General features: G+C 40.6%; 1 protein-coding gene across 8 annotated transcripts in view; it reads right to left on the bottom strand.

The window, feature by feature from the left end:
• Positions 1 to 8,377: 8,377 nt before the first annotated feature.
• Positions 8,378 to 15,901, bottom strand: part of PCGF5 (polycomb group ring finger 5) — a 122,562-nt gene continuing 115,038 nt past the window's right edge. For all 8 annotated transcript variants that reach the window (XM_061402782.1, XM_061402781.1, XM_061402786.1 and 5 more), the window contains one exon: positions 8,378 to 14,062. In XM_061402782.1, coding sequence (XP_061258766.1) covers positions 14,015 to 14,062 — 48 coding nt within the window. In that variant the 3' untranslated portion in view covers positions 8,378 to 14,014. The remainder of the gene's footprint in view (positions 14,063 to 15,901) is intronic.

Below are 15,901 nucleotides of genomic sequence, written 5' to 3'. Positions count from 1 at the left end.
GCGGACAGGTGCAGGGTATTGACCCTTCCACCCGAGTCTAATGGGGATGGAGCCCCAACAGCCTTCAGCAGGAGGCTTGACACGAGAGACTGTGGCTATGATGACACTTAACTGTAGTTGACACAACCGGAAGAATCTAGAGGGCCAAGGTTATGCCTCTCAGCCTGGAGGCAGCAGGACAGGCAGAGGGGGAGAGGAGCTTCTGGGCTGACAAGAATCACAGATGTGTCTTTGACTGTGGATCACTGTTGCATGACCTGCAGGGACCCTGTGACGGATCTGCAGTAGGAACATCAGCCGGGAGCAGAAGAGACATCTCTTGTAGTAAGAGGCTGTGGGCTGTAGCACTGGCATAGAAGGTCAGGGGTACCAGGAATAGCCCACTGAAATAGGCATGGCTCCTGGTGAGGTGAGTGATGGTTGAAGGATTCAGAGGGGACCCTCTGAAGAACCCAGAAAGAGTTCTGGGAAAGGGGGATTTAAACATCAGTCAGGTCCAGATTGCTTGGAGCCGGTGTGCAAGCTGCTCTGCTGTTCTTTGATTTCTCCTTCCCCACCACGTAACCAAACCAGGGAGAACACATCAGGACAGGAGGACCATTATCCTCCATTTTTGGAAAGTATGTAACCCTCTACTGGGCCCTAGTTAGGAGCAGGGAAGAAGTATAACCTTGCAATAAGTAGTTATTGATCAATATACTGAACTGGACTTTCTGAGTTCTGAATTGAGACTGTGCTTTGTGATTTAGAGAGTGCTGAGAAAGTCCTGGGTTGCTGATGTTCTCATCCAGGTGTGTTAACTACATCTCGTGAGTTCTGTTGGTTTAACGTCACATTCGCTGCTTCCCTGATAGCTCAGTTGGTAAAGAATCCACCTGCAATGCAGGAGACCCTGGCTCAATTCCTGGGTCGGGAAGATCCACTGGAGAAGGGATAGACTACCCACTCCAGTATTCTTGGACTTCCCTTGTGGCTCAGCTGGTAAAGAATCTGCCTGCAATGTGGGAGGCCTGGGTTCAGTCCCTGGGTTGGGAAGATTCCCTGGAAAAGGGAAAGGCTACCCACTCCAGTATTCTGACTTGGAGAATTCCATGGACTGTAGTCCATGGGGTTGCAGAGTCAGACATGACTGAGTGACTCACTTTCTGACTTCCCAAGTAGGGCCGTGGTACAGAGTCCACCTGCCAATGCAGGAGATGAAAAAGATGCTGGTTTGATCCCTGGATTGGGAAGATCCCCTGGGGTAGGAAATGGCAACCTGTTCCAGTATTCTTTCCTGGACAATCCCATGGACAGAGGAGCCTGGCTGACTACAGTTTATGTGGCTGCAAAGAGTCAGACACAACTGAGGGACTCACACTTTCAGTTAATCAGTGGGAGAGCCCTACCTGGAGTCCAAGGGGTTATTGCTATGCCCAGGCCAGGACAAGGCTGTGTGAAGGGTAATGGGGAAGGAGCAAGCAAGGACCACCTCTGGGTGCGGGGAGAAGAGCATTTCCAAAGGATAGTATCCCATATCCTGAGCAGGTGCTGGGGCTGGGCCTCTGGTGGGGAGTGCAGGCCTGGCCAGGCAAGACGTGTGCTCAGCAGAGCAGAAGCCGGCTCCGTGGGAGCCCTGCTTAAAGGTTTCCAGGGCCCTTTCTCCCATCCTAACATCCCCTCCCTGCTCCTGCTCTCCTCCTGTTTTCATTGTGGGTTTTCTAAGGCAATGCTGGGAGTGTAGGTGTGGCTGCTCCTCAGTTTTGTCTTCCCACCCTCTTGGTCTGAGTTCCCCATCCCCATCTAGAAGTTCACTCATCCTAAAAACTTAGGTTTCATTAAAGGTAGTCTCACTGTAGCTGGGGTCGGGGTGATGTATGCGAAGAAACCCACTTCTCTCCATCTTGAGGTCCGTCTCTTTGGTCTGGGACCCTGCCGCCTTTTTCACCTGAGCTACTGTGCTAGGATTTTAGCCTGTTCCCTTGTCTCTTCTAGCCCCTGCCTCTTTACCAGCTATTCTCCACAGAGCTTCCATGGTGGTCATTTAAACGTGTAAACAAGATGATGTCAAGCGCCTGTGTAAAACCTTCCCATCATGCTCAGAATTAAAACAGAAGCTTTTAAAAGACTTAAAAGTATCTGTCAGAGAAGGCAATGGCAACCCACTCCAGTACTCTTGCCTGGAGGATCCCAGGGATGGGGGGGCCTGGTGGGCTGCCATCTATGGGGTCTCACAGAGTCGGACACGACTGAAGCGACTTAGCAGGAAAAGTATCTATGTGACCCAGTCCCTTACCACCTTCTGCAGAATTCTCTCCCGCCACTTGCCACCTTGTCAGGTGGCTGCAGGTGGCCGGGCAGCACGGGCTCTCCCTTTTTAGTGTTCTCAGGAATATTCTTTCCTTGCCACCCCAGCTCCTCTCTCATCTCCACTTAATGCCATTTTCTTAGAAAGGTCAGACCTTCCGTGCTCTGTTACAGCGGTTATTTTCTTCAGCCCACTTACTGCTCTTATTATCATGTATTTCTCGTCTTTGTTTAATGTGTGTCTCTTTCCCACACTGGCGGCTCAGTTAGCTGTTTGGCTCACCACTTGGATCCCCAGAGGCTCAGGCAGTGCCTGGTATACAGTGGGTCCTCAAAATGATGTGTTGACCACAATCATCTTAGGTTACACACTGGCCGCCGAGTATTTATCCTCTATGTGATCCATCCTTGAGCGGCCAATCATCTTAGGTTATATACTGGCCGCCTAGTATTTATCTGCTATGTGATCCATCCTGGAGCGGCCAGGAGGGCCTGAGGGTAGGCTGCTCTATAGCTCTCAGCTCTCAGGTGCAGAGCCAGGGGCCCTGAGAATAGACTCATCTTTGGAAATAGGTCCATGGTGGAGACCCAAATACATCTCTTGTGACTGTGAGTGATTTAGATCACTTTCACATCATTAAAATTGGACTAATAATGCCTATCTCACAGGTCTGTTTTTTTGTTTTTTGTTTTAATTGACTTACAGTTGATTGGAAAATTCCATGGACAGAGAAGCCTGGTGGGGGCTACAGTCCATGGGTTTGCAGAGAGTTGGACATGACTGCCTGCCTTTCACTTTTTTGATTTACAGTGTTGTGTTCATTTCTACATAAAGCAAAATTATGCATATAAATACATATAGATATAAACTGAGTTATATGTATATATTCATTAAAATTATTTATTTATATTGAGGTATTAGTCAATATTGTTGTTGTTGTTTAGTCGCTAAGTTGTGTCCAACTCTGTGACCCCCATGGACTATAGCCCGCCAGGCTCCTCTGTTCATGGGCTTTCCCAGGCAAGAACCTACTGGAGTAGGTTGCCATTTCCTTCTCCGGAGATCTTCTCAACCCAAAGATCAAACCCAGGTCTCCTGCTTTGCAGGCGGATTCTTTACTACTGAGCCACCTGGGAAGTCCCATATATTCATTTTTATATTCTTTTCCATTATGGTTTATCACAGGATATTAAATATAGTTCCCTGTGCTATACAGCAGTGTTACAGAAAGGGGAATCACTTCCAGGGCCCAAGGGTGGGCTCTTGTCTAACACTTGGAAATGACTTGTCTGAGGTGACACACGTGCTCACAAAGCAAGCGACTTTATTGGGAAGGGCGCCCGGGGAGAACAGCAGGGGCAGGAACCCAGGAGAACTACTCTGCTTGAAGTCTCAGGTTTTATAGTGATGGGATTTCTGGGTTGTCTCTGGCTAATCATTCTGACTCAGGGTCCTTCCTGGTGGCACGTACATTACTCAGTCAAGATAGATTCCAGTGAGAAGGATTCTGGAAGGCCGGTAGGACATATGGACTAGAGCCTCCTCTCCCCTTTTGACCTTTCCCAAATCCTTCCCGTTGGTGGTAGATTGTTGGTTCCTACTTCTTTACTAGGCCCTCCATGGTAAGATAATTCATGCAAGGAGCTACTGTCTTGCCTGGCCAGGATGGGCAGTTTTGGTCAGTTGTTCCCCTAAGAGTAAGACCTTGTTGTTTAGCCATCCCATATATATTAATAGTAGTTTGCGTCTGCTAATCCCAAACTCCCAACCCTTCCCTCCCAGACCCTCTTCCCCCTTGACAAATGCAAGTCTGTTCTCTGAGTCTGTTTCTATTTTGTTCATTTGTCTCATATTTTATTGGGGCTTCCCAGGCGGTGCTAGTGGTAAAGAATCTGCCTGCCAATGCAAGAGACGATTAGAGATGCTGGTTTAATCCCTGGATTGGGAAGGTCTCCTGGTGGAGGAAAAGGCCACCTACCCCAGTGTTCTTGCTTGGAGAATCCCATGGACTGAGGAGCCTGGCAGGTTACAGCCCATGGAATTTCAAAGATTTGTGTCATCTTACTAGATTCCCCATATAAGTATTCTTAGTATGATGATCTCTAGGTCAATCCATGTTGCTGTAAATGCCTTATTTCATTCTTTTTTATGGCTGAGTAATAGTTCATCGAGTGTGTGTGTCACATCTTCTTTATCCATTCATCCTTTGATGGACATTTAGGATGTTACCATGTCCTGGTTATTGTAAATATTGCTGCTATGAAGATAAGAGTGTATATATCTCTTTGAAGTCTAGTTTTGTCTGGGTATATGACCAGGAGTGGTATTGCTGGATCATATGGCAAGTCTAGTTTGAGGAACCTCCATACTGTGTTCCGTAGTGGCTGCACAAACTCACATTCCTACAAAAAGTATGAATGTGAAAGTGAAGTCACTCAGCCATGTCCGACTCTTTGCGACCCCTTAGACTGTAGCCTACCAGGCTCCTCTGTCCATGGGATTTTCCAGGCAATAGTACTGGAGTGGATTGCCATTTCCTTCTCCAGGGGATCTTCCCAACCCAAGGCTCAAACCCGGGTCTCCCGCATTGTAGACAGACGCTTTACCGTCTGAGCCACCAGGGAAGTCCCCAAAAAGAATAAGAGGGTTCCATTTTCTCCACATCCTCTCCAGCATTTAGTACTTGTAGGCTTTAAGGATGGCCATTCTGACTGGTGAGGTGATATCTCACTGTCGTTTTGATTTACATTTTGCTAATAATTAGCAATGTTGAGCATCTTTGCATGCGCCTTCTGGCCATCTACATATCTTCTTTGGAGAAATGTCTGTTTAGATCTTCTGCCCACTTTTCAACTGGGTTGGTATTTGTTGTTGTTATTGTATGAGCTGTTTGCATATTTTGGAAATTAAGACCTCATCGGTGGCATCATTTGCAAATACTTTCTCCCCACCTGTAGGTTGTCTTTTCATTTTGTTTCTGATTTCCTTTGCGGTGAAAAAGCTTGTAAGTTTGATGAGGTCCCATGTGTTTGTTTTTGCTTTTATCTCACAGATTGTTCTGATGGTTAAATGGGTGAGAGTCAGAGAAGGGAGATCTTTGTAAAGTACCTACCACGTGGCAGACCCTCTGCTGCATCCTTGATGTATTAGTACATTCAGTGGGAGTAAGTTTTATGAGTGACCATGTGATTGTAATGGCTCTAGCTAAGCCAGATTTGAGTTACTTGTTGGCATCTTAGCTCCCGGCAAGTCAGGGAGAACACTGGATCACCTGGGCTGTGATCCGCGGGTGATCAGAGGGAGACGGCAGATGGCTGTGCTTTTTTGCTTCTTTGTCGTTTCCGTTGGCATTGTGGCGATGCCTCCTCTGTGGGGTAGGGACCTTAGAATGTGGTGTCTTCAAAGAGGTGATTAAGGTTGATGCGGTCATAGGAGTGGTGTCCTAACCCAATATGACTGTTCTCTTTATGAGAAGAGAAATGATACCAGGAGACCTTTGGGGAATGGCTGGAGACTTATCAGCTTTGCTTCTGCCTTCTGAAACCGAAACTGTTTCACTTCATGGGTTTTATGGGTGGCAGTTACTATGCAAATGTGTTGTGCGGGTGAGGATATACCACAATGATGGTCGACATCCTTCTTGACACTCACAACGTAATGGGAGGACAATAAAACATAATTTCTGTGGTTGCAATGAAAGTGTTAAGTGGTACAGAAGGAGGAGAAAGTTCAGCTCAGCCTGCTGGAATTGAGATCTGAGTTGGGTTTGGTAAGAGCAGGGCTTTGGTGGTGGAAGGTGTGGAGTGATCATTCACTATTTCTTCTTTTGGGGCATGCTTCTCCATTTGATGGTAATCCTGGCACCCAAATCGCACAGCAGGGGCTTCAGTGTCAAGCAGTATTCATGGCTTCCAGCAAAATATTGTCTGCAAATTCCTCAGTTTCCAGACAAACAGGTCTGGCTCCCTACCTTCTCAGGCCCAGCTGGGGTGCAGACTCCTCCATACCTTTTTAAACTGGTGAAAAGATCAGAGCTGAGCCTGTGTTGACAAAGCACTAAAAACAGGGTAAAGTGACCCATGCCAAGTGAGGGCATGGCAGACTGGTTAGCAGGTCACAGAATGGTTTCCTCTTTTCTTCGGGCACGTCTTTTGGCCTTTGCTTCTCTGAGGCCTTCCCCTGTTCCAGCCCCTGACCTGGGATAAAAGTATTAGAGGCTACATTTTGAGCACTTCATACACACAGTCCTCACACATGCTTTCCTATTCTGCACCAGTTCCGAGGAGGGTGATGGTAAAGAGTCAAAGTTTTGCTCAGAAGGTGCTGCTTTTCTACCCCACTGCATGCCTGGGGTCTCCTGACACCTCCATGGTATCACTAATCTCAGACAAAGCTTCACTTTTGTCTAAGGGCAGACATATGGGGCAGAGATATGAGTCATTGCAACCTTCTAACTAATGTCTTACTTTAGCCCATCCAGAATTCCCCAGGCAAGGTATTTTAATAATAAAACAAGGCTTTATCTAATGAGCTGAAGAGAACAGTCTGCTGTTGCAATCAGTTGGACTTTTCTCCAAAGCTCCAGATGTGTCTAGTGAGCAGCTTTGTTTAAAGACAACTGGACTGTGTGATGATCTTGTATCTGGTTTCACTTTTTTTCTATTTCATATTTAGAGCTCTCATTTAATTTAGTTTGTTTTCTGATTTCTCCATCTCTTTTTTGTTTTTCTTTCTCAGGCCTTTATCAAGTATAGTAGAAAAGCTTTTGTATACATAAATACAAATAGGTGGCTCAGATGGTTAAAAATCTGCCTGCAGTGAGGGAGACTGGGTTTGATCCCTGGGTCAGGAAATCCCCTGGAGGAGGAAATGGCTACACACTCCAGGTTTCTTGTTTGGATAATTCCTTGGACAGAGGAGCATGGTGGGCTACAAAGAGTGGGACACGATGAAGAGAGTGGGACACGACTGAGTGACTAACATTTTTTAATATAAATAGTATGTATATTACATGTTTTCAAAAATTTATGAATTTTTTGCCTAACTAAAATATTTAGACATTTTGATTACACTTGACTATGCAGAGAATGCTAGATTTCTAATTTATATTCACTCAAAACTTTAATATAGTTCCATTTATTTTAGTATTATTGCTAAAAAGTAGTAATCTAATCTAGTGTTACTAGTAATCTAGTATTACTGCTAAAAGTCTAGAAAACTTATTATCTTTGTGATTAAAAAAATACTGAATGAGGCTTGAAACTTCTAATCCAATTCTGAGTATATAAAGCAGCACTATGTTGTAAAAAAAAAAAAAACAAGACAGGAAATTAACATGTGATGTCATTAACTGCACATTTTGTTCAAATTTCACAAAACTTTATGCTAGCGTCCATTATTTGTTTTCATACCTTATTCAAGATTCCACATTGTATTTAGGTGCCTTGAGCAGCTTTAACTGCAACAAATTCTGATAAATTCTTTCATTTTTATTGTTTACAAATACTTTCTAATATACCTTGTATGGCTCCTATAGTGGACACTTGATTTCCAAATACATGGGGTTTTTCAAGTATCTTTGATATTAACTTCTCATTTAAATTTTTCTTCTCTGTAGTCACCCTGTTTTTTTCAGTCTTTTAACTTTACTGAGGCTTTCAACGGCTGAGTCAAAGATCTCTTGGCAAATGTCACACTGCAACTTGACAATATGTGGGCTGTTTTCAAATATCCTTTGGTATTGATTTCCAACAGAATTCCACAGTGATGAGAACAGGCCTGTGTGATTTCAATGCCTTTAGACCATGAAAGGTTTGCCCCTTATTTTACATCCCTGGATATGTTCCCGTGTCTGCTGGTCTGTAGTTTATGGGAACTTGAATAGAATTCGCATACTACGGTTGTGTGAAAACTGCAGTATTATTCGAGGGCCAGCCTGCCATCTCTAAAGTAAACAAACATTTCCTAAAGATTTTTTATCTCAAATATTCAACAAATGTTCATAAAATTTGCTACAATAATACTTAATGGAAACTTTTCAATGAAGGTTATGATCTGCAGCTACTGATATGAAGGATGACAGACAAAAAATTATGCAATCAAGTTTTTAATAACAAAGATACTATTTTTAACATGGTCAAATATACTTGGCTAAGTCCAGATTTTAAAAAACAAAAGTATCTAGCCCAACAGTACAACCATACAGCTTTGTACAGAACATTCCATAGATCAACAGAAAATACATTTGAGCACAAAAATAAAAAATATTTAAAGAGAATCTCTAAGCAGCATTTTATTTCTGCAAAACAGACATATAGTACTGATTAAATATCTACAAGTGCTTTCCCTTTACAAAAATACATATATTCTTAATAGACTAAGTCATTAACAATGACCTGGTAATCTTTCACTTCAATTTGAATGATTTATAAGCTAAATCTTACAACCACAAAAAGGTTTTTATTTGTATTAAGATGTTACCACTTTTGACAAAAAGAAAGCTTAAAATATTTCATATTTCAAAGGAAAATTAGCAACAGAACTGTACAGTATAGTCTATGATGGTTTAATTTAACGTGAGGGCTACTCTGTTAAGAACTGGTGCGTGCTGTTGAGCTGCCAGAAGCAGGAAACGCAGCAGAACACTGGTGCTCCCCGCACAAGCTCTTGTCGCCGACCACAGCTTCATAAGGACACTTGGGCCCCTATCCCCATTCAAAAAAATACAGCAAAAGAAAACCGCCCCCAAACAATGGTAGGCTGATCCCATTCCATTTCTAATGTGCAGAACGCCTGCTATGCTGGACTGATGTGAAGTCCACATACACATAATCTATTCACTATTTCTGCACTGCCCAGAAATATTTAATCTTCAGTTTATACTAGATTCGTTTCTTATTCCACGAAGCTCTGAAAAATGGAAGAAAACTGGACCCAGTATTTAATGTTTCACTTGATTCTAAAGACAACTAAAATTAAAACGCATTTCTGAATAATGTCTCAAGTTCTGAATCCTAGAAAAAGGGGCATAGCAAGTATGCAGACACATTTTAAATTATTTTTGTTTAATTTCATAACTTTCTAAAAAGGAAGTGCTCAAGCATTTTAACTGTATTTGAAAATATAGTCAGGATAGCAAATAAACACTGCTTGTGAAAACTATATTACAGTGGGAAGAGAATCACTTTTAAATTATTGGGAAAATGCTACGACTTTAAGAAAAAACTATGAAAACCCTGTGATGTAATATTTAAGTATTTTTAATGAACTTTCAATCTGAACTTTTTTCAACAAAATACTACTGAACTAAGTGTATCAAGTAAGTCCAGAATTAGTTGGTTATTTTGTGCTTTTAGAGGGTTTGAGTTTTAGCATGTTTTTCAATGTTTATAAACCAGATCTGTCAGACAGGTTATATTCCTTATTGTAGGGACAGAGGTGTACCTTAAAATGATAGCATTTCATACTTTTATGTTTCCAAAATTACAGCCACGGCAAACTCTCTTTTTGTAATGCCCACAACCAGTATCTACATCTCACTGGTATAAAGTATAGCCTGCTGGAAAATTCCTGTGGTACACCAGACTATGTAATGAGTACATCCATCTTGACCCTAGCCCGGGAGGTTTACCTAGGGGCCTGTCAGGAAGACTTCATTCGTGTGGGCTTTACTTGAGGTGGCCCACAGCACGGGCTGCCCAAAATATCGGTGTGAGGTCAGGGCTTAACCTGACGTGCATGCTCTTCATCTGGGGCCCGTCTTGCCGAATTTGGCTGTACGGTTAAATTCTAAAAACAAAATAACTGCTGAGAAACAAGACAAAGAGTTACTTTAAAAAAAAAAAAAACAAACCCACAGGCCTTTAGGAAAATTTTTGTTTTTGGATACAGAAAAAGCATTTACTTATGTGAGTCCAAGAGAATGTACTGTTTTCTACACAAGGAAGCATGTCCGCACTTTTACCAAAGTCTGTCTTTAATAAAATTTCTCATATTACTAAGAACCCAGGAACTAAATAAGCATAATTTTAGTCCATATCGCCTCCATGGGATAAAAATCTTCTCAAATTAGAATTTAAAATCTCAATTTCAATTTTCTCTCCAAACTATGTATTTCTCCCATTTTTCATCCAGAGGGAGGCTACTGGTTGTGTTAATCTCTTTTTCACCTTTGAGAATTTCCTAAGAAATTCCAGATGGTGCTGGAAAAATAAGAAACATGGCTGAAAGGAAGTATGTTCTGATTATTGCAAGAAAAACCTGCATTTGATTGATCTTACCATGAAAATTAAGTTTAAAGTCTTTCTTTGGTGATATTTTAGCAACTACTCAAGGTTATTGCCTAATTATATAAAAGTAAATTGCAGTCTAAAAATTTCCAACCTCCAAACAGTTAAAACTGTCTCTCTCTAACATGGTTATTAACACTAAAATGTCTTTGGTGATATCTAATTTCTTATGAAAATCTTTCAAAAAGAGATTACTCTAACTTACAAGAGCCTATTTAGATATAAAACCATTGACAAGAGACAGGGACAGAAAACTCAAAACTTATGCAGTAAATCTAAAACAGAAATGCACTTTAGCGATGAGGCACTTTCTCTTAAATAGTTCAATAAAGCTAAACAGTTCACAATATTATATAACATACTTTTTTCCCCCTTAAAGAATCATTTTAATTTAGGTTACATATAGTTGAGCAAACTCATTACATTTATAAAATGTAGCATATTAATATGGGACAGACTTTTAATGAATAAAGAAATAACATACTTTTCTAAAAGCATCACCCAAGGTACCTGGACCCCAGACTGAATGATCTAGTATCACCTCATCAGTGAACCTTTTTTTTTTTTTTAGAAATACTTAAAAGCATTTTGTTAACCTGGAGAAAGGGCCATATTTGGATTTTTCTATTAATTAATGTGATTACTTCAGTTAAACTGATGTCTTCTAATGCACAGGCCTTCTTTAGATCCAAGGTCCCTTGACCCTTGGACATCTATGATATCTAAAGCAGAGATAACCGATTACAAAATCTGATAACCGATTACAAAATCTTTTGTGGAAGTAAAGTTCTTTCAGTTTGTTGCTTAAGAAACAAGAGACAAAATAAAAACTTAGTTTTATTCTCCAATTTTGCAGATTCAGATGATTATTCATATAGGGTATCTGTATAAAGAGTTAATTTTATTAGCACCCCAAGTTTGTAAAACTGACCATCTATGTATTTTTGCCTGTGTATTTTTTCTATATCTGGTTTCTTACAAATTTCACAGCCTGACTCAGGGGATAAGTAACTAGGGATTAGTGTATTACTAGACATGAAAGTAGTCCCATACTTAAAAACCATAGTTGAACAGATGAAGAAGTCTGTGGTTCAAACAGTAACACCACATTATTCAGGACCATCATTAAATGTGTACCTTTCCCCATATAACAGATGCCCTTCTCTATGCAAGAGTTTTCAAATGTTTTGGCACATATTCCACTGCATTTCAATAAAAACGTTAATACAGTAACATTAAATAAAGGAATTCTATATAAAACTATTCTCAATTCCATAATTACTTCCTATATATTTCCTTGGAAAATAGAGACATTACATAAGATGAGGCAACAGGCCAAATTTAAAGAGATCATGTATATAAAACTCATTTAAGGCTGTAAGTTTTGGCTGGGAACCCGAAAACATCCAGGTCTCATTTGTGGTTTTTAAAATGCACTCTCAATTTGAGTTAATTGAAAATCAACTTCCATAAGTAATCACTGACCTAGATGTGACAAATTTTTAAGAAATCTAAAAATGCCTTAGAGATGTCAGGGAACTGGATTTCACAGCACAGCAAAATAATTTCTGTAGCTGGAGAGTAAATTCAGTTTTTGGTTTAGTGTAATGGTCTGTTCCAACCATTTTTTAAGAGTTAACAAAAATCTGCCTTTTAAATTCTGTTTGTGAGCCCTTCCAAGCACAAACACAATTTAACAAAATGAAATTTTAAAAAATATTGCCATGACCTTTTCCACAAAAGTCAGGCCAAAAACAACAGAAAACTTTAGACTTTTTGACTTGAAACAAAGATATACAGAAAAGATAATTATGACGTTTCAGCCTTTTATATTGTGAAATGCATCAAGATTTAGCTGTATTTTGTGTTTCTTAGAGTCATATACTTTTATTTCTAAGAAGCATTTTGAGATTTAGAAGGCATTAGCTTATGATACATTTTACTGGAAAATACAGTATAAAAGCTATGTGTGTAACACACAGATTGTGCTCATGTCAGATTTCTAAAACAAGTATTTTTCCTAACTTTTAAGATTATTTCCTAAGTTTCAGAAGTTAACTTTGTTTCAAAGCAATTAGTCAAACTGAATTTCCAAAGCTTATGAGAAACAGTGTAGATTTTAAGAGGTTTAAAATGAAGTTCTTCATATCATTTAAGGTAACAAGACTTTTGTTGACTTGCAGACTCATCTCAAAAGGAATGGAAGACTTAACAAAACTGCAAAACCAAGGACATTATCATAGCTCTGACCTTAAAGAACTTATTTATAAAACGATAATCCCAGTTCCCCCTAATTACTACAGGATCTAAAGTGAAATATCCTCAAACCATTAATTCTGGTTAGCATATTTATCTATGACACAGTATTTGTTCTAGTTTATGCATATGGTTTGGAAATGTGACAGGTTACTAACAGTTTTAATCTACAATTGCTTTGAGATTTTTGAAATCCATAAAATAGCTAATGTTACCTGCTCTAAACCCCTAGTATTTAAAATCATCATAACTTTCTGCATGCCACACTGACACACACCTAAGGCCAACTGAAAAAGGGAAAAGTGTACTTGTTAGATTAAGAACCACAATATCATGACGCACACAGTAATGTGGGCTACACAACGGCAATGACGTCTCAGGAAGCAGCACCCGCTCATCATAAGGCATTATGAAAGATTAACCTCACTGAAACATGGGTTTTGTTAGAAGTGAATGTGATCAGCTGCCAACATTTCAAATGGTTATGAATCTCACTTCACTCTCCAAGGAGTCATGTACATTTTCTGGAAGGCGAACAGGCCTCCTTGTGCGACTGTAGACTACACAGACAGATGACCCCAAATGCCTACAGTTATAATGTGCTCTAATGTACAGAACAATTGGGATTCTTCCCAAAAGGACTTGCACACTCAAGAGTGAACTATTTTGCACACAAAAAGCTTACCGCAAACAGGACAGTGGCTCAAAGGCCATTTCTCTAAATATATTTCCCATACAAAATAATTTCAAGATATAATAATTATTAGTTCCTTGTACAGTACTCTATTTAAACAAGAATTAATCAAATAGTAAGTATGTGAAAACTGCAACACCACAAAGATTGAGCCATATTACTAGTGTAATCAAACATTAGAACAATCTTGGAACAGGCAAGCAAAATATCGAGAAGGCTAGGTCATGGCCGCACACCTACTGATTCCAACCATGACTTGTATTGTACACCGGGAGACGGCACGACACCTTATGCAGATGGTTCGGTAGCAGAATGGCACTTGGTTTGCTCTGAATAGAAACAACATAAATGCAACTGACAGTTTAGAGACAGACAGTGGCCTTGTTCGCATGTGAGAGTCTGGCTGCGTCCCTCTAGTCCACACACCTTTCACTGTGCAATCTGTCGACATAGTGCAGGGCTCGTTCGGCGGGGTCTGGGCCCCTTGGTCTAACCGAAATCAATTCTTGGTCGGTACTGCAATACCATGGGGTATGACTATAAAATAAAAACAGATGATGAGTAAGACTGTGTTGATAGAAAAACAATGCAGAGTATACATAAAAGACTTTAAAAAATGTGCAATTATGGTTTACAATAGTTCCTGGGAATAGCGATTATGACAATTAAGACTAATTATTATTATATTTTTAAACTCATGTTCTAGAGACAGTCAACTTTTCCATAATTTGCAACAAAGGTCAAGTTCGAAAGATTGTGGCTGTCACAGTGGTTGCATATGTGAACAGTCCTACTGTTAGTACTTGGGGCAAGCCAGGGTTTGTGAGGACAGAATGCTCTTGCTGCTGCAGGGCATTCACTCATTTACCTGTGGCGCTGTACAAGACCAGCCGCAGGCTGGACTCCATCAGAGCTGTTCTCTGAGTCCACTGAATCACAAATAAACAGACCTTCTGCTACGACGGTAAAGAATCCGCCAGCAATGCAGGAGATCTGGGTTTGATCCCTGGGTCGGGAAGATCCCCTGGAGAAGGGAATGGCTACCCACTCCAGTATCCTTGCCTGGAGAATCCCATGGACAGAGGAGCCTGGTGGGCTACAGTTCATGGGGTCACGAAGAGCCAGGTATGACTGAGCGACTGACATACACACACGCCATGAATCTAGGAAGCTGGGGTACTGTTTACAAATCACACATTTTAAGTAAGTTTGACACTTTTTTATTTTTAGCATTTAAAATTTAACGGTCCTTTAAAAAACGCTGAAAAACAAGTCACTAACTGTTAGAGGAAACATTTAGGTTACCGCCTCCTTTCAACAACTGATCCTACTAAATATTTGGACTGGACTATCATGAACTTGAGTGGTTCAGACTATCCTTCAGCTTGCTCCGCACAGGGAAAGTACCAACACGCAGCCCCGGAGAGGAGACAGCTTTCTGTGGGAAAAGCCACACCACCGCCTTTGTGTCTTTTTCGCCCTTTGCCGTATCATGTAGAATTCAAACATCACAAAGTCAGAAAGGGTCTGAAGAACCAATGGTTTTTCCTTTTCTGAAAGCTGCAGACTCCCCTTTTTAAAATGAAATGTCCAGGAGCTACTTTTAAGAAACCAAGAAAGGCTGAGATGGCCACTGGCTTGCTTCCCCCTTGTCTCCTGTGGGTGAATGCAAAAATCCTGTGAGAAAACTGTTTCCTTTCCTATAGATGAAAGGGGTGGGCTGACATTCTATGGTCTAAATCTATTTTGGTTAAATTCTGCTTGTTTTTATTTTACACTTTATTCTGTTCCCTCTGAATCAGAATATCTGTGAGTGGACACTGAAATCTATTTTAGAAAACTCCCTGGGTTTTCTGAAGTTCAGCCAGATGTAGAGACTAGCCACCTAGAATCTTACTACCCTGACCTGACTTCTTCCCATTCTACCCAACTCATCCCACAGCTTGTCTCTCATTACAATAACCTTTTTAGCTTTGCTTTCCATTCCTGACTCTGTTAAATCTGTACACTTTCTGCAAATAAGTCACTCATTCAAAAATCCATTATCATGCGTCGAAGAATTCATTACCAATTCTACTAGGATGAAGGAAAAGAGGGAAGTAAAATGGCTTGGTCATCAGTGGTTGGAATTTTTTCAGTTTTTGTTTGTATATATGCAAATATTCCTTATTTATGGTATTTTTGCATGTACTTTTTAAAATGTGTGGGACATCTGCCATGTATTTTTCAGGATTAGTAGTCAACTTGGTTTGTCTGGGTTTTTTTTTTTTCCTTTTACATGTAAACACATGGAGAAAATTCATCTTTACTCTGAGATTGGTTATTTAGCTATGTTTTCTTCTTGATCTTCGATGGTCTCATTTTTAATGTGCACCA

Source organism: Bos javanicus, chromosome 26, assembly GCF_032452875.1.
Source record: "Bos javanicus breed banteng chromosome 26, ARS-OSU_banteng_1.0, whole genome shotgun sequence".
NCBI classification, from domain to species: Eukaryota; Metazoa; Chordata; class Mammalia; order Artiodactyla; family Bovidae; genus Bos; species Bos javanicus.
Note: the sequence above shows the minus strand (reverse complement) of the source record. Positions and strands in the feature narration are given on the sequence as shown.